This window comes from Anabrus simplex, chromosome 14 (assembly GCF_040414725.1).
Source record: "Anabrus simplex isolate iqAnaSimp1 chromosome 14, ASM4041472v1, whole genome shotgun sequence".
NCBI classification, from domain to species: domain Eukaryota; kingdom Metazoa; phylum Arthropoda; class Insecta; order Orthoptera; family Tettigoniidae; genus Anabrus; species Anabrus simplex.
Window position 1 is genome coordinate 49746658 of NC_090278.1, and position 22201 is coordinate 49768858.

The following is a 22201-nucleotide window of genomic DNA, read 5'->3' on the forward strand; positions in this document are numbered from 1 at the left end:
GGTTATGAGGGTAATTAGGGGTTGTAGTAAGGATGTAAAGGAGAGGGAATATCAGTCTCTTTTAAGACCCCAACTAGATTATGGGTCCAGTGTATGGGACCCTCACCAGGGTTACTTGATTCAAGAACTGGAAAAAATCGTTACAAAAATGTTGCAAAGTTTGGGCTGGGAAGACTTGGGAGAAAGGAGACGAGGTACTTGACTAAGTGGTATGTTCCAAGCTGTCAGTGGAGAGACGGCATGGAATGACATCAGTAGACGAATATGTTTGAGTGATGGCTTTAAAAGTAGGGAAGATCGCAATATGAAGATAAAGCTGGATTTCATGAGGACAAATTGGGGCAAATTTTCTTTTATAGGCAGGGGAGTTAGAGATTGGAATAACTTACCAAGGGAGATGTTCAATAAATTTCCAATTTCTTTGTGATCATTTAAGAAAAGGCTAGGAAAACAACAGATAGGTAATCTGCCACCTGGGCAACTTCCCTAAGTGCAGATCAGTAGTGACTGATATACTATTTGAGTTGTCATATATTAAGGAATACTTAGAGGATGTTAAGTTAGATCACTGAGGTCTGCTGCAAAACCAATCATATCATTAAATTGAGCAGAACTACTTGTTATCGGTTGTGGAAGTTTCTGTACGATGTCAAACTCTCTAGTGTAGAATTCTGCTTTGGTTTCTTTGAATTTCATTAACTGCAAATGTCTTTTGTAAAAAAAGGAACTATGTAGCCTATATTCTCTTTCTGTAAAGTTTTTGCTTCATATAATCTGAAACTACTGGAAAACTCACCAGGTTCAAGTGTAATTGTATCTTCATCCACATACTCAGAGAAGCTTTTGAGATAGTCTTCTTCTATTTCTTGGATAGCATAAACATCACAAACATTTTCATTAGAAGAGTTGTAATGAACTTCTTGTGATTTTGATTTTCCTTTTCTTTCTTTCCTTTTTTCTCAGAAGGCTTCTCTTTTCTTGCTTACATAATTGTAATTTTTTTTATGAGACTTGATGAAATATCTTATATGGAACAAGAAGTCTAGACAACATGACAGGACTTAATATAACAGGTTTTACCGAAAAAAATTGAAACAAACATATGAAACTACATGGGAGTTTATTTTACTTATTATGCATTATTGGGGTAATTCAGTTCAGGGGACTCAGTTACCCAATTGGAATGGCCTACTTACCCCTGTTTTGGAAATATTTTCTACTTAGAGCCACTGGCAGTGCCATTGCACTATGAGAGACTTTATCTCATTTTCAAAAATTGATGCCTGCCTGGCCTACGCAGTGGCCTCCACGGTATGCACTAGCAATGTGTCTTAGAAGGTGTGCTATTTACCAACAGATGAGCCCAACTTAGCACACTGCGGTGAAATGCTGGCAACCAGGAATCAGTTAGCTGAAAATTTATGATGTCCAATAATGGACAAACATTATTCGTATTATAAATTTACTCATTTGGAATGAACATCTTTATCATCTGATGGCCAGACAGGCATCAATTTTTGAAAATGAGACAAAGTCTCTCATAATGCAGTGGTACTGCTGGTGGCTCCAAGTAGACTATGCAATGGCCTACACGGTATGCACTAGCCATGCGTCTTGGTAGGTGTGCTATTTACCAACTGAGGAGCCCAACTTACCACACTGGAGCAAAATGCTGGCAACCAGGAATGAGTTAGCTAGAAAATTTAGACCAACTATATTGGTGTTTTTAAATTTACTCATTTGGAACCAATATTTCAGGTTCCCTTTGGGAATCAACATCTTTATCATCTGATGGCCAGGCAGGCATCAATTTTTGAAAATGAGACAAAGTCTCTCATAGTACACTGGCACTGCCGGTGGCTCCAAGTAGCCTACGCAGTGATCTCCACGGTATACACTAGTCTTGGTAGGTGTGCTATTTACCAAGTGATGAGCCCAATAGCCCAACTTAGCACTCTGGGACGAAACACTGGCAACTAGGAATGAGTTAGCTGGAAAATTTATAATGCCCAATAACATACCAACTATATTTGTATTATAAATTTACTCATTCGGAACAAGTATTTCAGGTTCCCTATGAGAATCAACATCTTTATCATCTGATGGCCAGACGTTAGCATCAATTTTTGAATATGAGACAAAGTCTCATAGTGCATTGGCACGGCCGGTGGCTCGTAGTAGCCTACGCAGTGGCCTCCACAATATGCAGTAGCCATGTGTCTTGGTGGGTGTGCTATTTACCATCTGATGGGACCAACTTAGCACACTGGGGCAAAACATTGGCAATAAGGTATAAGTTACCTGGAAAATTGGTAATGTCTCATAACGTACCAACTATATTGGTATTATAAATTTACTAATTCAGAACCAATATTTCAAGTTTCCTATGGGAATCAGCATCTTTATCATCTGATGGTCAGGCGGGCATCAATTTTAGAAAATGAGACAGTCTCGCAGTCAGGATAGATTGTTAAGCCTTGAACAGTCCGTGTTTTTTGACAGGAGTAGTTTATGCACAAATATAGTGTTTCACACTTTCCCGCCTCATTTCACACACTACACAACACATAACATACAGTCAACATACTGGACACAGAAAAAACATACACACATGTAATGACATTTACCTCTTAGCCTAGGAGTAACTAACTACTCAACTGAATATGGTGTACAAAAAAGTATGAAGATCACTATGCATCCATCATAACAAACATTGTATTTGTATCCAGATGTCAACACTGATGCTTTCAGGGCCCATACTTATAGATATGAGATGGGCTTATGCCATTCAAGAAAACAAGTCTGTACGTATTACAGATATTCAGATTTCTGGGCATATACATACATTTTACATGATAGGAACGTAAATATAGTTTAGCCTACTTTGGTCAGAAGCATGATCTTTCAAGGAAAAATTGTGAGTGCATCTTGTAAGTATGCACACAAAGCAAAAGCTGAATTAAATGGAAGCAGTTCACAGAAAGTGGTGGTGTAAGAGAATATTTAGATAACAAAGGACCAATTAATGAAGAACTTGAATCATTCCTTGCAGTAGTTGAATTGTATTTAGTTTCAGTGTGACAGTTTAAGTTGTTCAATAAGTATGGTACGGTTTAGCAAAACTGGCATTTGAGGACTCTGAAGATCATGCATTGACTTCACTATCTCCCTCACATTACTGGGCTTTTTTTTAAATACTTTGATCCAGTTTCACAAAATTCTGAAAAACTTTTAGCAGTCCATGTTGCGATCGCTTTCGGAGTTTACCGGTTAATGAAATCTTTCAGGTCTTCCTTCCAGCACTGCTTTGGGCTGGATATTGTCAGACATGAGCCCAACTCCATAGCTGAATCATCAGTGTTGAGGCCATCAGTTCAGAGAGTACCAGATTCGATTCCCGGGCAGGACAAGGGTTTTAATCTCATCTAATTAATCCTTCTGGCTTGGAGACCAAATGTTCGTGAGAACGCTAACCTCTTCATATATTCACACAACATGCCACTGCAAACCACTACAGAAACACTCAATAGTGATTATATACCTCCACATATGGTTACATTAGGGAGCCTCCGTGGCTCAGACGTCAGTGCGTCAACCTCTCACCGCTGGATACCGTGGTTCAAATCCCAGTCATTCCATGTGAGATTTGTGCTGGACAAAGCGGAGGCAGGACAGGTTTTTCTCCGGGTACTCCTGTTTTCCCTGTCATCTTTCATTCCAGCAACACTCTCCATTCTCATTTCATAACATCTATCAGTCATTAATAAATCACTTTGGGAGTGGCGACCCCATCGTACTAATAGCCTATATATGGTTCATTCATTACTTCCCTGACCCGGTCAAAGGCTGGAAAACAGCTTGTAGGTTTTCATTTTCATGGTTACATTAGGAAGGGTACCAACACTGACCTGGTCAATGACTGGAAAACAGGTTGTAGGTTTTCATTTTCATAGGAAGGGTACCAGCCATAAAATATGGCCAAAGCCACATGCGCAACTCAGTTTCCACCCATGAGGTAAAAGCAGTAGAAGAGGATTGTCGGACAGGAACATGACATACTTTCATGCTCTCATTTTTTGTACAATATTAGAATATTCAACAAAGCATACAATTCTGGGTTCTGCAACATCACTAGCAATCCCTATCCTGCACAGTTCCAAAAATCATTCTCGATTATCAATATCTCTTCATCACCAGCATCATAAAAGAACTTACAATTCTTTAGAAATCACAGCACCTGCACTGCCTCAAATAATATCAAGTAACAAAATGATTTCTGGCCTGTCACAGTCATGAAAAAAAATCGTTTGTTATTCAAGTCAAAGAAGGGCTTTCTTTTTTCACAGAATAATGCAACAAGTGTATGTCTAGTTCTTTCCTAGTATTGAAAGACTTTCCACAATGTGAACACGGAAAGATTGCTGCAGAATGTGCTCGTACTAAGTGTTGCTTCATTTTGAAAGATTCAACGAAAGCCTTGTCACAATAGGAACAACTAAATGGACGAACACCAGTATGTCTTATTACATGTTTAATCAAATTACATTTCGTCGCAAAGGACTTATTGCATGTACTGCAGGAATAAGGTCTTGTACCGCTATGTAGTTCCATGTGTTTTTTCAGATTCGATTCGAAACTAAACATCTTAGAGCATACGGAACACTTATATGCTTTATTTCCCGTATGAACAACCATATGCCTCCTGACGTCCACGGCTCGGAGGAAGGATTTCCCACAGAGTGTACATTGGAAATCTCTCTTCCCACGATGGATTTTGACATGTTCCCTTAAATTTTGAGGCCATGTAAATAATCTGTTGCATTCCTTACATTCATAGCTACCTTTGCGATTATGAGTATCACTTATATGTTTCTTCAGATGTGATGTTGTTTTAAACACTTTCTCACAGTGGCAACATGTATAGTTAAGTTCATCTGAATACCTCAAATAGTCATTTGAGGTGAAATCTTGAGCACTTTTTTGACCGTTTGATGATGATGTTGCAGGCAAATGAAGGTCACTAGGGAACATAAGAAAAAGTCTTGTTTAAACATACTAATATAACTAACATATTAATGACAACTTCAAAATGTAACTTGTCTAAGATGGGAAGGTGTGCATCACAACTACTATTTCTAACAGCAATAGGATGAAGCTGTGAAGGTGACAAGGTAAAATAAATGGAAACAGAAGCTGAGTTAATTTTTGCTGTTGACATTTAAGTGTGAGAAGCTAATAGAATGCAGTCTCAAGGTTAACTTGACATGTTCAGTGAATATATTAGTAAACATGGAATTAAAGTTAGTACCAAGAAGAGCAAGACAATGGTTCTAGTTAGAGGAGAAAGAAAAGGTACAATAAAACTAGGGTGGAACAAACTGATGTAGGCTGTAGGACTAAGCATGGAGGTCATTAAGAGTAACCAAACGGGACATTTATTGTTAGAGATTGTGAGGAATATGATTAAGAAAAGAAATGCACCAGAGCTGATATATAAGATGTACTATTGTTCCGTACAGACATAAATAGCAGAGACCTGGACACGGATGAAAAGGCACAGTAGGAAAAATAAAACCAGTGATATGTTACAGAAGTCTGGAGAGAAATTGGCAGTTTGAAACATGGATATCTGGAAAGAAATCAGACTAGACAAGCTGTCAAACACAATCAAGAGAAATAAACAGACTGAAGATGTAGGAAGGATGGTCAATGGGAAGATACTGAAGAGGACAAGTGATTCCAAGATTGAAACATGGCATGAAATGCATTCAGGTTAAGGTTGTTGGATGGAAATAACGGTGGTATAAGAAGGAACTGTATTGGAACATCAGTTGAATAGATGTGATTAGATAGAAGAAAAAGTAAATCCAATGATCAAAATGAACTTTCGACTTAAATGTAACTTTGAATATACGTTAAGAACAGAACCGAAACTGGGAGGTTGTGGGTTTCGATCACACTGGTGTCCAGTTGGCCACTTTTGTCCAGTACTTAGACATCTCTTCAGCATATGCTATAAGTTAATTTATTAAATTAACCATTGCGGTTTAATTTCTTTCGGTAGGTATTTACTTCAATCTATTCACCACTGATAAACACTGTTATATATCTAAATCAGCACTGTTAATGCTATTAAATAGTACTAAATATTGTTGACAGAGCTGATCTAGCTGATATATATCAGTGATTTTCAGTGGTGAATGTATTACATGTATGGAACATGACCGAATAGCTTGAAAGTTGATTTAGAATACAATGTGACTTTGAAAATTCAATAACAACTTCAATTTAATGATGTTGATATAGTAATTGACCAGCACAGTGGTTGTCAGAACTTTTTTTTTTTTTTTTTTTTGCTAGGGGCTTTACGTCGCACCGACTCAGATAGGTCTTATGGCGACGATGGGATGGGAACGGCCTAGGAGTTGGAAGGAAGCGGCCGTGGCCTTAATTAAGGTACAGCCCCAGCATTTGCCTGGTGTGAAAATGGGAAACCACGGAAAACCATCTTCAGGGCTGCCGATAGTGGGATTCGAACCTACTATCTCCCGGATGCAAGCTCACAGCCGCGCGCCTCTACGCGCACGGCCAACTCGCCCGGTGTTGTCAGAACTTTTGACACTTGAAGCTTCATTCCCAGATAATCATACTCACATGGCATTCTCATGGCATTTATAACCTATGAATAGGGTACACCTGTGTTTTATGCATTAATATTTGGGTAGGTTCTACACGAGGTATGCCACTGAATGCCTCGACTTCTAAACTAGCAGTCTACAACAGTGCTCCAACACCTTATCTGTATTGCCAGCACTCTGCTATTGCATCAAATGCTATCGCAATACAACCACGGGAGATGGCCATCATAAAATTTAATACTCAGAAATGCAAATTTTGTTATGAGAACACGTTGAAATCAAATTCACAAAAAATACATATGATGATAAACTGAGAAAAATAAATTCTTACAAATAAAAGATAATGAGGACATAACAAACTTCTTGCAGATAATGTTTGGCAGAGAAATAATAATATAAGCTACATAAGGAACACTTCACCAATTTCAGAAACACTTTTAATTTGAGTCCCATTCTCAATCACATTTAAGTGGCAATGATAGAGTGGTCATGTCTACTTGCAGTCTGTCCACAACAATTGTGGTTTACTGCCCTTTACGAGCTGCAAAAATTTCTCCCTCCTGATCTCATGATTAGAAAGACAAAGAGTATAAATAACTATACAAAAAAAATTGCTGAACAAAACACACAAGAAAACAGGCTGTACCAAATACCACACACGCTGAGTGAATCCAAATAAAAGAATTGGCAGATAGGTTGCGAGATTATGCATTTTCAATGGCCATATCAATGTGAAATTAGCTTGGATATATCTGCTTATGCACAAGTACTACACAACAAAATGTCAGTTTGAAGAAATCTTAACACGTTGAGTGCCATACGACCCCATATGGGTACGTGAGAGTAGCCAAGTTTTTGAACCTCACGTCCCCATATGGGGTCGTACGTTCATTCTAAATCGAGAACTGTGCAAACCCATTTGGGTGCGCAGTAAGTATGTGTTTCGAAGATGTATAAAGTCTCTTCCTGCCATCTGCTGGTCGTCTATTTAAAGTACGTGCATAGTCCACCTTCCATTTCTCAATTCCTGTTTTGGCGCGACCCCATATGGGTACGTCAAGAGTGCTTTGTGGGGTGACAAAGTCATTGTCTATCTCACGCAAGGGTTGTTTATGTAAGTGTGCAGTGCTGTGAGTTTCCTTTTCTTTTTTAAGTCGTTACGAGTAAATCGACCAGTAAAAGACTTAGTGCAGACTGTCTGGACGATATATCGAACAAGTCGGACAATGATGGTGCAGACAAAGTATTTAGTTACAGTGGTTTTGAACCCAGTATACAGCAAATATCGATCTCACACGTTCAACCACATTCATGAATTACAGTCTTCAGCACACACTTCCCCACTGTACTCCAGGTTTCCAAGCCAGCTGTTGCAACAATTATGACCGTCTTCTACGATGTAGTCACTGGTTTCCCATGTACACAACCAGTGCTGCCAGCTTCTCTTACTCATATTGAAAGTTATACAAAAAAATTGTATACTTTTTCAATATTCCGTAACTACTAATTCTTCTTATAATGTTATTCTGTTACATCCTAATTTACCAAATTCACATGATTTTCACTACTTTATATAACTATATTCTATACGAAAATTTCCTAACCTAAAATCGGAAGATCGTCATTTACAAACATTTCCTGACCTTAAATCGGAGATCGTACATTTTAACGGCTCCAGTATGAACAAGATAACATATCTATCATAATCAACAGCATATAACGCGTCCCCGCAAATGAAAATGTAAGTATGACCGAGCGTCGGGACAGTAACTACTGTATAAGTACGACCCCATATGGGGGCGCGTGTACGTGTACAGTTCGTAATGACCAATACGACCCCATATGGGGTCGCAATATTTTACCTAATATACATAATAAGTTAACCTAATATATCATAAATACATCCTCATATCAGCGATCATTTGCTTGGTTAAGCCTGTGAACGTTTTGGCACCAGGGAATAACTCGATGTTATTAGCTCACGGCACTAGACGGCAAGCCTATGAAAATCGGTCTGGCACTCAACGTGTTAATATTCACAGAGTTAAGAACTGAAGTTCAATAATAATAAAAGATAGTACAGTGATTTTATGTAGCAGAAAATCTACAGCATATTTATGCTTACAAGCATCTGTGTACATTAATCTTCATTTTCACAGTTCTCCACAAATACAGAATCATTTTATCCTCTCAGAAAATACATCTGGTTTACAATATATATTTTAAACAAGGAGCAGTCATTTATTATTACAAATAGATGGTATATTCATTTTGAAGTCAAGGATGTTGATTTGGAACAGAGAATTTAACAAACAGAAAGCACTACATTCAGTGTGAAAAATTTGCATGTCGATTCTCCCTATATCCATCAATATTAATTTACTGGGTATCCCGACAGGTTATATAATATATTAAATTACAAGAAGATTATTATTATTGTTATGTCTATTTTCACGGCAAAATGATTAGCATGCTGGCTTTTAGTCCAGGATGTCCTGGGTTAGATTCCTTGATGGTTCAGGGATTTTAGGCTTCATTAGCTCAGGGGCTGGGTGTGTGTGCCGTCTTCATCATTAGAATTCACCACAGGGGGGCCCAATCCTCACAGATGCGCAGGTCACCGATAGGGCATCAACTCGGAAGACCTGCACCTGCCCCCTTCAGAGGCCACACACCATTATTGTTATTATAATAATCTTTTCTACTGTGACCTTAAGAAACAGTGCTTTCATTTGCCTGGTGTGAAAAATAGGGAACTACAGAAAAACATATTCAGAGCTGCCAGTGACCAAAACCTAGTAGGTAGCTTGCATGGTATATGACAGAATTAACATTGTCCCATACAAACAGATTTATTGTCTAAAAATGTTACATGTTCGTGGATGTTACCATTTTATTGTTTCTAACCACTGAGTACATACATGACAATATACTCCATGTGGTACTCTTGCTGACGTCTGGTGGAACTCCAGCAAGCTGTTATGCATACTTTTGAAACCAGAGGGCTATCAAATATATTGGAAGGAAAAAATAAAATGCCTTAAATAGATAGTAGGAATATTATAGCAGTTTTTGATTATGATACTTTCAACATAGACTTTATTCTTATTTTAGAAATAAGAAGGTCTACCTGGCATACTCATCACATTTCAAAGACACAGCAGGGTTGGTGGATCAGTTCTGGTTTAAACTGGGCTAGAATTTATCATAGAATGAGGTTGCTATACTGAAGCATATAAAAAGGGACAGTATTCTTTAAATAAGGTATAAGATACAGATAACTAAAAATTTGAAGGAGAAGATGGTTTTATCATTGTAGCTGGACTATAAGTACTTTTAGAAACTCCAAGCAATCAAGACTGTAGTCTTTAGTGAATTCCTACATTTGACTTCATTCATATAATAGTGGTGCCATTTTATAAAAACTTTTAAAGTGAGTTTTTGCATTAAATCAAGAACAAACAGAGCAACTTTTAGTGAACATGTTTTAATTGTAATCACTGATAAAGGGTCTTAGATAATATGATGTCATTATCACTGATGAAGAAAACTGCCATTTTTCAAAACATGTACAACCCATGGTTGATTAAATTAATGATGTTATAATAAACATTCACAGGGTGGAACAATCAACAACCTGGTGCACTTATTTCCATAAGCTTAATCAATAGAAAGGCCATAAAATAGTCAAATTTGTGAATTCTGCACCGAAGAACCTCGTTGTTATATATTAACTAAGTTGAAACTGAAGAAAACAGTTTCATAATATATCATTTTGAAAATGATAGGTCGTGTAATACTTATTATCTGCCGACGCATTTTGAGCCTGCAACCAGGATTGTCTTCAGAGCAATAACAAAGATTTTAGTGGCAACTACCACTCCATAGTAACTAGAATCAAGATAGAGACACCCTGTTAGAATTGTAGTTCATTCCAGGGTCCCCAGATTCAAGGTGAAGGATGCTGAAGAGTTAAACATGGAGGGTAGCCATGATCCACAAGTTATATATCCTTGCCAAAAGCATACTTATTAGCCAAGCAAAGAAGGTTTGTGAGAAGGATAAGTTGAATGGTGAACTTGAGTTCCTAACCAGAACTTTCCTGAACAAAGAATACTCAAGGAAACAGATCGATGAAATGCTATACCCTAAGCCAAAAGACAAATTGTTATGTGATTCTCATCATCCAAGTCTGTCTTTCTCTCTATACAATAAAATCTGTCATGGATAGGGTTAAGAAGTAAGTATAAATAAGCACCTAATCGATACTTTATTAATGCCTCAGGCAAAATTGAATAAAATTAAAACTTACAGGACATGTTTCGACCACTTAGTGGTCCTCATCAGCTGTATAAATAAAGAACTGTCCTGTAAGTTTTAATTTTATTCAATTTTGCCTGAGGCATTAATAAAGTATCGATTAGGTGGTTATTTATACTTACTTCTTGATTAAACATCGATACGGTCATGAAATGGACAACTTGTAATGGATAGGGTTGGCAAAATTCTCAGAAGGCACAATATCAAGACTTTCTTTAAGCACAATAATATCATAGGCACTTGCTTGTGATCTGTTAAAGATCTTATTGGTTTAAACTGAGCTGGGATATATATGATTCCTTACTCCTGTGGATAGGTTTATGTTCGACAAACATGTAGGACGGTAGCAATGAGGGTTAAGGAACATTGCAGGCACTTAGGTCTCTGCCAGCCAGAGAAGTCAGCTGCAGCAGAACATGCCATACATAATATCCATCAAATCATTCTTGATGTAACTTCTGTCATTTCCAGAGAGAAATATTTTATACCTAGAATCATTTGTGAGGCAACAAAAATTGTTAAACCTCTGAATAATTTTAACAATGAGGATGGCTATATACAGAGTAACTCTTCAGCATCTTTCTCTTTAACTCTGGAGGCCCTGGAATGAACTACATTTCTAACAGGGTCTATCTTGAGTCTAGTTACTACATGTAGCAGCAATTTTGAGTTAGAAGTGGGGGCAACAAATGTATAAGCATAAAAAAGTACCCAATTTAGGGCTATAGCAGGGGTGTAAGGGCATAAAAATTGAAAAAATCTACAAAATGGTAAGTATTTTGATGCTCTCTGAGCAAATTTTGATAGAGACGTAAAGGTTAAGTATACCAAATTTAGAGAAGTAATAATAATACTATACAATAAAACTTTCATCAAAGGAGCAATAATTAGACATATATGGCAATTAAATATTAGTTTGGCATGATTATACAATTAAAATGTCATTTCGTATTCAACTTCATAATAACAAAAGAACAGACACTAGATAGAACTGCACAAATATATTTACTGAGTGAGACTGCCAGACTGATGTATGCACATGGTAAGCAGGTGAATCATACCCCAGTGTCCATGACTTTGGCAAAAGTAAATACCCCTACTATCCTTCCTTACAGCACATGCTACACGCTGCTGCGTGTGTCTCCAATACTTGCTGTGGCGCTGTACGAATCTGTTAGCTGTGATGAATGATATTTTGTGCATATTTCTACCAAGTATTTTTCTTAACAATTAAAGGAAGGAATTAGCTGAAATTCAATAAGGACTGTACAAATTGCTTTCTTCATAATTTGTAGTTTCATGCAAAGTTTTTAATAACTGTTAGATTGTTCAGTCTGCCAAAGCTTTATAAAAAAAATCAGCTGGCTAAAATGGAATATTATTTCTCCCTCACACTCCCTAATTGCTGCTACTACTTACTACGGAGTGACAGTTGCCACTAAAATCTCTTTTTACTGCTCTGAAGATGATGCTGGTTGCATGTTCAAAATGCATCAGCATATAATAAGTATTGTTGTAAGCAAATAAGGTAATCCACCTAATAAATTCAATATAAAATCAGTACTTCAATTTATTTTAATCGTGGTACTGGTTTCAGCCTATCACCAGCCATAAGATCTTAAAACAATTCAAAACTAATTGGCTATACATATAACAAAAATAGATAGCATAATACTTGAAAATTGTTCTGTCCAATATTCAATATACACTAAAATAAGGCACTATGTTCAGGATATAACACAACACTTGAAAATTCTGGTGATCTGTTGGTATACTTCAATAAATATAAATTACTGTCTTGAAGGTATAAAATTAAAAGCAATTGGTGAAAAACTGAGATAAAATAGATTGATGTTAACCCATTCACATACCATTTAACTGAACTTATTTTTGCCTTGGTGAACCATTTGTTTTCATTACTTTACATGATATTATCACCGACACTGAAAAGGCATGCTTTACAGCAACGCAATGAAAGGAAATATCCAAACTACTGTCAGATGTACTTTGTGAAGTCTTTATGAATATGGTACGTCATAAAAGAGTCATATTCGTGCATCGCCACCTTGCACCGTTGGCATTCAAATGAAGATTCCTTCCTCAGACCCCGTGTCACACAGACTTTGCATCTCCGTGATGGGATGACCTTCTTCGTTGTTGGGGGTATTTTGGTCGGAAAGTGTCCCCAGTGCTTCTCTTGAAGTCTCATTGGTGTATACCCAGGGCTTGGGTGCCTTATTTTGGATAGTCAGGCAAGGTCACACTTGCCAACAGCTGTTCGGCCAAATTGATCCGGAAGGTGGAAAAGCCTACTCACTTCTTTTCATGGTTGAGGAGGGGATGATTGATGTTGGAATTCAGAAGTGTCATATCTAGCATGTAAAAGTATATTTTTTGTATCCTTTTACATACTTCCTCATCAAGGAGTCTCTGGTCATGGGAATCAACACCACACTTTCCCCAGTTGTAGTCAACAACAAGATTGAGTCTGAACGTCTTTTTTCTATCATACATTACCACTTCAAGGTAAACTGGCCTTTATTTCATCCACAGATACAGGAAACCAGTGTTCCTTTCCAAATGACATTACCCTATTTATATCCTCGGCAGCCGATACAAGACGTTTACTTGCATAAGCATTTACCTCATTGGTTAGATGTTCCCGAAAAGTCTGCTGTTAGAAATTCGTTCACAACTTGTAGTTCGTTCGGGCATTGTCCTAGGTGCCTTTGGAAAACACTATTTCACCACTTGCGATGCATGAATGATTCTCTGTAGTATTACTACGTGCTCCCAGTTCCATTCCCTATCATGTAAAACATTATTAGAAGCCGCTGGTGCAGCATCAGTTGTAGGCCTAAAATTCAGTGACATATTTGATGGCAAAACAGCACTTTGTTCACCCCTACCAGCGCTAAGGTTTCTATCACACAAACTACATTCACTACTTTCCATATCCACTAAATTCTTTGTCGCTTATTTCTATATCAATGTCATTCTCTTCTAAAAATTCCCATATAATCGCTTCGTCACTCAACACAGAGGCAGCCATGATTTCGCTTACGATGTTGCTAAGATACTGGTTATTCTTTCTGCGAAATAACTGCACAGACGTGTTTATCGAATACATCAATGGAATAAAACAGCGATTCCATCTGTCAAGAGGTTACCTTACTAATATCAAATCCTTTCACAAAGGAAACCGGCTTGGAGCGGGTCTGGAAATAAACACTACGCGCGGACGGAGAGATCCGTCTTTGTACCGGAGTGCAGTCGAGAGCCAGGACGGAGAGATCCATCAAAGTACGTCAAGTGGTTAAATTAGATTTTACTTGATTATGTTATGAATATATTTATTGGATACTGAATATTTGATCAGAACTATTTTCAATTACTATGCTATCTATTTTTGATATATGTACGGGCGATTAGTTTTATACGTGTTCTAAGATTTCATGGCTGATGATGGCCTGATATATACCTGCTAACTTTACAAAACCAAAAATCAGGAGATTTTTATATTAAAATCAGGGAATATCGGTACAAATCAAATTGGTCAATACTGCTTATTCTACATGTCTTCTGCAATACAGGAGTACTATGGCATATATTATAACACTTATTGCCTCAAAACCTGACTGTTGCTATGCGAGGCTACAAGGCTGAAAATTACACATCTCTATTCCCTCACAGGAAGTATGTGAATGGGATGATCGTCTCTGATAAGCCTTTCGAATACTCATACTCCACACATGTGAATCAGTCAAACACTTAGATGACATTACTTAGCAAGTGCATAGATTAATATATTGCATCATGCGCCCGCACGATTATGTGAAGTGCAATGCTATTTTCATCAAGTAATAAATTAAAATTTGCCAGAATTGTCTCCAATGGGCTCCTAAAATCTCTAGAAATGTCACTAGTCACTATCTTTGAAATTCTGTCACTAAATTACTAAAAAAAAAAGACTCCAAATCTAGCGACTAGTCTCTAAAATTGACTAAACTGATGTAAATGAACACGAACATAGCAAACGAGAACGTCAGATTGACAATCGGTATACACGTCGTGATATACTGGTTTCAATAAACTTTGCACATTCGTGCGCATTTCTCGTATTAATAAACATCGATATTTCATTTGAAAGCAGCCAATTAGTGAAGGACTTCTGGCCATTGGTAAACAAAGCTGAAATGGCATGATTTGAAAACAAATGTTAGAAATTCATCAAACAATAAGGTAAAATCAGGAGAAAAAATAGAATAATCAGAAGACGGGAAAAACCGTCGAAAATCAGGAATCTCCCACTAAAATCGGGAAAGTTGGCAGGTAAGCTGATATCAATAGGCCGAGACTATTACCAAGATAAAAATAAATTGAAGTACTAATTTTATACTTTATTGATTAGGTACATTACCTCATTTGTCTACAATAGTTATATTGTCATTAATATGGAATACGAAAATGATAAACTTTGATATTATAAGTATTACACAACCTAACATCCTCAAAGGTCATTTAGAGGTCATAAAAATCAACATCTTACAAAATGGCTTCCATTATAAAAATTAAAAACAAAACATGAGAAGTAAATGTATTGTGTGTACAGAGTTTTGGGAGTCACTCTCCATATATAACCTGTGAAGCTACTTTATTTTGTACTCTGCAGAAGAAATAACTGGGTAGATCAAAGGAAAAGGTGGAGTTAAGGACTACAAAAAGACGTGAGACAGATTGGATTTGGGAATGACTGGTAGGAGTGAGGAAGTAACAGGACCCAATGGTGCTCTCAAGCAGCTGCAGATGTCGCTAGGCATTATCACCTGTTGATGATATTCAACGAAAGATCAGAAAATGGAGCAAACCTGATCTGATACTTACTGATCCAAAGGACATCTTCCACTGATGACTTCGTCCTTAATAATTTCTTCTTTAGGAATCTAAAGAGAAGAAATTTCAATGAAGTTAAAAATGCAGCAGAAAAAAATGCAGTTTTGAAACATAAAAGACAGAAAAATACATGAAAAAATGATGACAATGATGATGATTGTTGTATAGAGGGGCTGAACATCTAGGTCATTAGCCCCACACAATAATTTAATAGCACATGGCTTTTAGTGCCGGGAGAGTACCAGGACAAGTTCGGCTTGCCAGATGCAGGTCTTTAGATTTGACGCTCGTAGGCAACCTACGCGTCGTGAAGAAGATGAAGTGGTGATGAAGACGACATATATACCCAGCCCCTGTGCCAGCAGAATTAGCTAATTGTGGTTAAAATTCCCGACCCTGCCAGGAATCGAACCCAGGACCCAGAGCCATGGAGCCAGACATCAGCCCCTAATGGTACAAAATGTAATGACAATTTAAAATTCCAAAATTCACCCACTGACCAGAATTTAAAACTTGATGATGAAGAATGTATGGATGAATATGAATGTAAAATAATCAGCGGATCCAACTCAGAATATTGAAAATTAGAAATAATTCCAAAATCAGTCCACTGACTAGACTTCAAAGAGACAAAGACGAACAATGTTAATGAACATAAAACAATCAGTGGATCTGACCTGAAACTAAATTAACCGACTGATCAGTGAGTTTTGGTGACACTCACAGGCTCCCAGGAATGAGTTTTTTCGTGAAAATTTTGAATTGTTAATTTTAAGTTATTTTGATCCTAACTTTTCTCTATTAATAAATTTACATAATTTACACTTAGGTACATAACTGATACCTTCAATTTAATTGAAATCAGTGACACAGAAAATATTTTTCTCAAAACAATGAAAGGAATAGAAAAATCTACATAAATATAATTAGGTCTACTCTCTATATATGATCAAGTTTGTAACCTTTACAATACACTGACTTGATTTTACAACAGTTTCACCTATCAAAATATCTCTAGGGTATGGTACTGTCCAAGACACTCAAGTTTTTCGTCGTGTTCAATGTCCATATTCTTTCCAGTACAAACAATAAAATCAAGGATAAACCCAGTTTCACAGTCACAAAATATAAACATCTTTATATCAAGCCTGTATCGCTTTGATGTTTCCATTTTAGGCGACTTTTCCAAGCAACTAGGCTCTCATAAATACAGATATTTTGGAAGGGATACAATATAGATTGGGATTTCTCCCTGAAATAGTTTATTATAGGCCTAATTTTGTAAGGTCTGTCATCTGGAGGTTGTAGATTGTTGTCAGAAAAGTGAAGCAGCCTTAGAAGGAAGGGAGAAATTGTCGAGAGAGGTCACTTTACCGAACATTAGAGTTTTGAACAATTAATTTGTCGACCAATAGTTTTTCATTTTTTCCTCATATGGCCCATCAACAAAACAGTTGCCAGAAAAAGATAAAGTGTCTACAGTTATGGCTTGCCATTTATGTAACTTCGACTTTTCCTTTACGTCCGTATTTTCCGTAACAAATAAGTAGTACTTGTTCGTTTCTGACACTATCAAGTTCATAATATTACGATCAACAACTTCTTTGAAAATCGACACATCAAGTCTTGAATTACTGTCATTATCATTCAAATGAAGATTATCACTAACCCCTGAATTTGATGGATCAAAATGAGCAGAAAGCATGGGAAGAAACCTGCCTACAGAACTACACTTTCTTCTTTCAGATTGAACAGCTGACAGCTTAGCCTTCTTTGCGAGAGTGGAGCGCTGCATTTCATTCTCAATTTCTGTGTTGTCGTCTTTCGAGGAATACCCAATTTCACTCACATCAGATACAATACAATCACTACCACTAGGCCTATCATAAATATCAATTTCATCATCAGACTCCTTGTTAATCAAAATAATACTAATATCTTCCGAAGCAAGCTTGCATCCTCAATTTGATCCTGCCATTACCACGCGTATTTGTTTACTATCAGAGATTGTTTGTTTCTATGGAAACCAGAAATGAAGGAAAAGAAAAATAATGTGTGTTGTCAAAGAATATTCATGCAACGCACTCATAAGAAACAACAATAGAAAACAGTTCTCGGGTGTTGTAATTTGTAGCACAATCATGTAAGAAGTTAGGTTATGTAACTACGGATGCTGCGACAGATCTTAGTCACAGAACCTATGAGATGTGATAAAACACAGAATAAAGTTCGCTGAACATGTCAAACATCCCCCACCTTTTTTCTAAAAACCCGCCAGTACGGTGTCAGGAAAAATTTTTTAACATTCAACATGAAACATGAACAGACGGCGGTACTGTTCAGGAGCAAACTTCGAGAACGTAAATAGACGGCAGTACTCCTGTGGGCCACGCGCAACACTGCCGTCTCATTGGGTTAAAACAATGGTATATACTAACCAAGGGGCTGTTTCCACAGCACAATCCTGAATCGATGATGCATGTTTTCAAAAGGCGCCCATCACAAGTAATTAGACTCCTGGTGTTCCGCACATTGTGGTACTACTCACAGGTACTGTACTATGCACAGGTATCACAGACCTATGATGTTTCTCGCATAATGGCACCATCATGGCAAATCCACAGTGTTCCTCACATAGTGGTACTAATCACAGGGTCCTGTACTATTCGGTGGTGTTCCTCATATAGTGCGTAATAATCACAGGCAACACAGATCCACGGCATCACTTATATAGCGATACTAATCACAGGCCGGGCTGACTAGCTCAGATGGTTGATGCGCTGACCTTCCGACCCCAACTTGGCAGGTTCGATCCTGGCTTAGTCTGGTGGTATTTGGAGGTGCTCAAATATGTCAGCCGCGTGTCGGTAGATTTATTGGCACGTAAAAAAACTCCTGCTGGAATAAATTCTGATACCTTGGCGTCTCAAAAAACCAAAAAGTAGTTAGGGCAATGTAAAGCCAAATAACATTATTATTATTATTAACCAAAGGCAATGCCCAGACTCATGGTGTTCCTCAAAACGAAGGCCCATGATATCCACAGCCAGATGCTGAAACACCCTAGTGATAATAGCTTCCCTTTTATCTGCTTGGGATGTTCCAACCAAACTTTGACAGAAGGGAGTCTCCATCATAGTGGCGGATACTATATGCGGGTACTGTAAACCCATAGTGATCCACCCGCAGACCCATGGTATTCCTCAAGTAGAGGTACTAATTGCAAGAAAAGTCGACTCATAGTCTTCCTCAAATGATAGTACTAATCACAGATAATCTCATGGTTCAATATCCAGCATCCCCTGGTGTTCCTTTTATTCGCCTCTGATAACAGGCAGGGGATACCTTGGTGTATTCTTTGTCTGCATCCTCCATCCAAGGGGGTTGTATGTTTGGTCCACAGGAGCTATATCATTTCTCAAGTCTGCTGGCAAGCTGGAATCTGCCACCAGGTATGCGCCACATGGGAGTTACACCTCTCTCTCTGCTACAACAGTGTAGTAGGTTCATGGTGAAGAAAAATACGGTCCAAGATATAAATTCGAATGCTCAAAACAACTTAATGTGTGACTGTCTACCTGGATAGAAGGAAGTTTGAACAGGGGTCTGGGGGGTTCAAAATAAGTACTGTGTGATAGATACTGGCAAAATAAAATATCTACTTATAATGCATTTGAAATTTTTTTGCTAATATTTTATTTCTAATTTGTAAATAAATTTACAAACTTTCAAGACCATGAATTTCAAAATCATTTTCCACTGCTGAGGATTCAGTAATACGGAACTCAACTGTCGATGCTCAGCCACCTACACTTTGACACACTCTATCTAAGCCTTTGCAAACTTAGATACTGGTGATATTGGACTTTTTGAAAGTCTAACAAAGCAATCCATCCTGTGGAACATGTTTCTGATCATTTTGAAGCTATTTATTGTCTATACATTATGACATTTTGCAAAATAATTGTTTTCCCCTTCGCACCACAATTTTTCACTACTTGATTTCCTTTTACAAGAAATCAGCTTCATTTCACGGATCAAATCTTATTCACATTAAATCAATAACAGTTTTTTTTTTGGTAATGGCTTTACCTCACACCGACACAGACAGGTCATAAGGCGACGATGGGATAGGAAAGGTCTAGGATTTGGAAGGAAGTGGCGGGGCTTAATTAAGGTACAGCACCAGCATTTGCCTGGTGTGAAAATGGGAAGCCATGGAAAACCATCTTCAGGGCTGCCGACAGTGGGATTCGAACCCAGTATCTCCCAAACGCAAAATAAATAAAAGTAAACTTCCAACTGTTTGATTATATATATTTGCTTTAAGCAAATTAATTATTTGTAGAACATGTTTCATTCCTTAGGAACATCTTCAGCTACATGACATTGCTTAGGTGAAATTATACAGAATTTTATTCTTATCAAAAAAGCATCTTAAAATAGTACCTGTGTTATGCTTGAAACAAAACTAATTAAAAATGATAATTAAAATATGTGGGGAGGGTTGAGTGGGGTGGTGAAATGAGAAGGGAAAATGGATCTACTCATGTTCTAACCTAATTTAAAACACTTAAATAGATATTAAAAATTTGTTAGTAAACAGCACTTTTGTTCATGTCTGATGTGTTTTTCTTAGTTGTTCATTTAAACAAGTTTTTGAAAAGGACTTTTCAAGTCGCTCTTGTATCTTAATTTTCAAAATACTGTTCCCTTCAGCTGCTGTTCTTTTCCAAAGTGAGTACTGTACATTGATTTAATTAGGTGAAAATGGATCTACAAATGTTCTACAAATAATTAATTTGCTTAAAGCAAATATACAGTATCAAATAGGTGGAAGTTTACTTTTATTGACTTAATGAACAACTAAGAAAAACATACTCATCACATATTGAATATTTCTATGTTTCTCTTCTCAGCGTCACTATTTAATTCCTCTCCTGCAACCTAAATTTCAATCTCCTAATTAAGCTTTACATCCTTGTTGCCTTCTTTCAGGGTAAAATCTAAATTCTTTACTACTCATTTATACGTTTACGAAATCCTACAAATTTCAATGTTTTCTTTGAAGTTATAATTCTGTTACTTTTTACAGTTGAAAATATATTTCCTTAATATCTTTAACTTTGTATAACCTATACATCTCACTTCAGAAACTCTTACAATGACACCACATACTTTTCCTCTTTCTTGTTTGTCACAGAAACTGAATGATATGAAATAAAGACACATATATAAGACATCCACGATTAAACCACTACCTTACAACTACACCACAAGAGAACATAAGCACATAAAATCCTAAACTAATAACATATATATATAAAACACAATTTAATACTATATTATGACTATTAGAATATATATTAATTTTTTTATTTACAGGATCAGCTCCTGTATGGTTACAACCTTAACTGTTCAAAGTTTACACTCCACTCCAGTTGATTAGCAAAAACAATCCTAAAATAAAAGACAGTTCATTTCTTAGGAGATAATGTAGCTTGTTTTTCATCCTACAAACAAACCGAACCCCATGGCGTAACAGGCCCGCGAACGCTTCTCAGGCTGAGGGTCTGCAGATTATGAGGTGTCATATGGTCAGCACGATGAATTCTCTTGGCCGTTATTTTTTGTTTTCTAGACCAGGGCCGCTAAGTCACCATCAGACAGCTTCTCAATTGTGAACATGTAGGCTGAGTGGACCTCAAACCAGCATTTAGATCCAGGTAAAAATTCTTGTCCTGGCCGGGAGTTGAACCCGGGGCCTTCGGGTACAAGTCAGGTCGCTAACTGTACACCGTGGGTATAGCTTTCATCCTTATAACTACTTTCATTATTTTGTGAGGTGTTGGAATTTTTCCCTGCAGGAGTTCTTTCGTTACTGGGCGAGTTGGCCGTGCGCGTAGAGGCGCGCGGCTCTGAGCTTGCATCCGGGAGATAGTAGGTTCGAATCCCACTATCGGCAGCCCTGAAAATGGTTTTCCGTGGTTTCCCATTTTCACACCAGGCAAATGCTGGGGCTGTACCTTAATTAAGGCCACGGCCGCTTCCTTCCAACTCCTAGGCCTTTCCTATCCCATCGTCGCCATAAGACCTATCTGTGTCGGTGCGACGTAAAGCCCATAGCAAAAAAAAAAAAAGTTCTTTCGTTTGTCAATAGATCTGATATGAGGCTGACTTATGTCAGAAATTTCAAATGCCACCAAACCAAGCCACAACTGATCTTGACAACTTGAGTTCACACGACCAGCTCTCCGGTGAGTAAGCTATCCAGCTTACCACGTACAATATGACAATTGCCAGACTGAGAAGCACTGTTTACAAAGTGATAAACTTGCTAGGAGTCGCTA

At 37.5% G+C, this 22201-nt stretch overlaps 1 protein-coding gene across 1 annotated transcript in view; it reads right to left on the bottom strand.

The window, feature by feature from the left end:
- Nucleotides 1–555: 555 nt before the first annotated feature.
- Nucleotides 556–22201, bottom strand: part of LOC136885349 (uncharacterized) — a 32760-nt gene continuing 11114 nt past the window's right edge. The window contains exons 4-6 of the mRNA XM_067157862.2: nucleotides 15843–15901; nucleotides 4830–5020; nucleotides 556–578 (exon numbers count right to left, since the gene is read on the bottom strand). Coding sequence (XP_067013963.2) covers nucleotides 556–578; nucleotides 4830–5020; nucleotides 15843–15901 — 273 coding nt within the window. The remainder of the gene's footprint in view (nucleotides 579–4829; nucleotides 5021–15842; nucleotides 15902–22201) is intronic.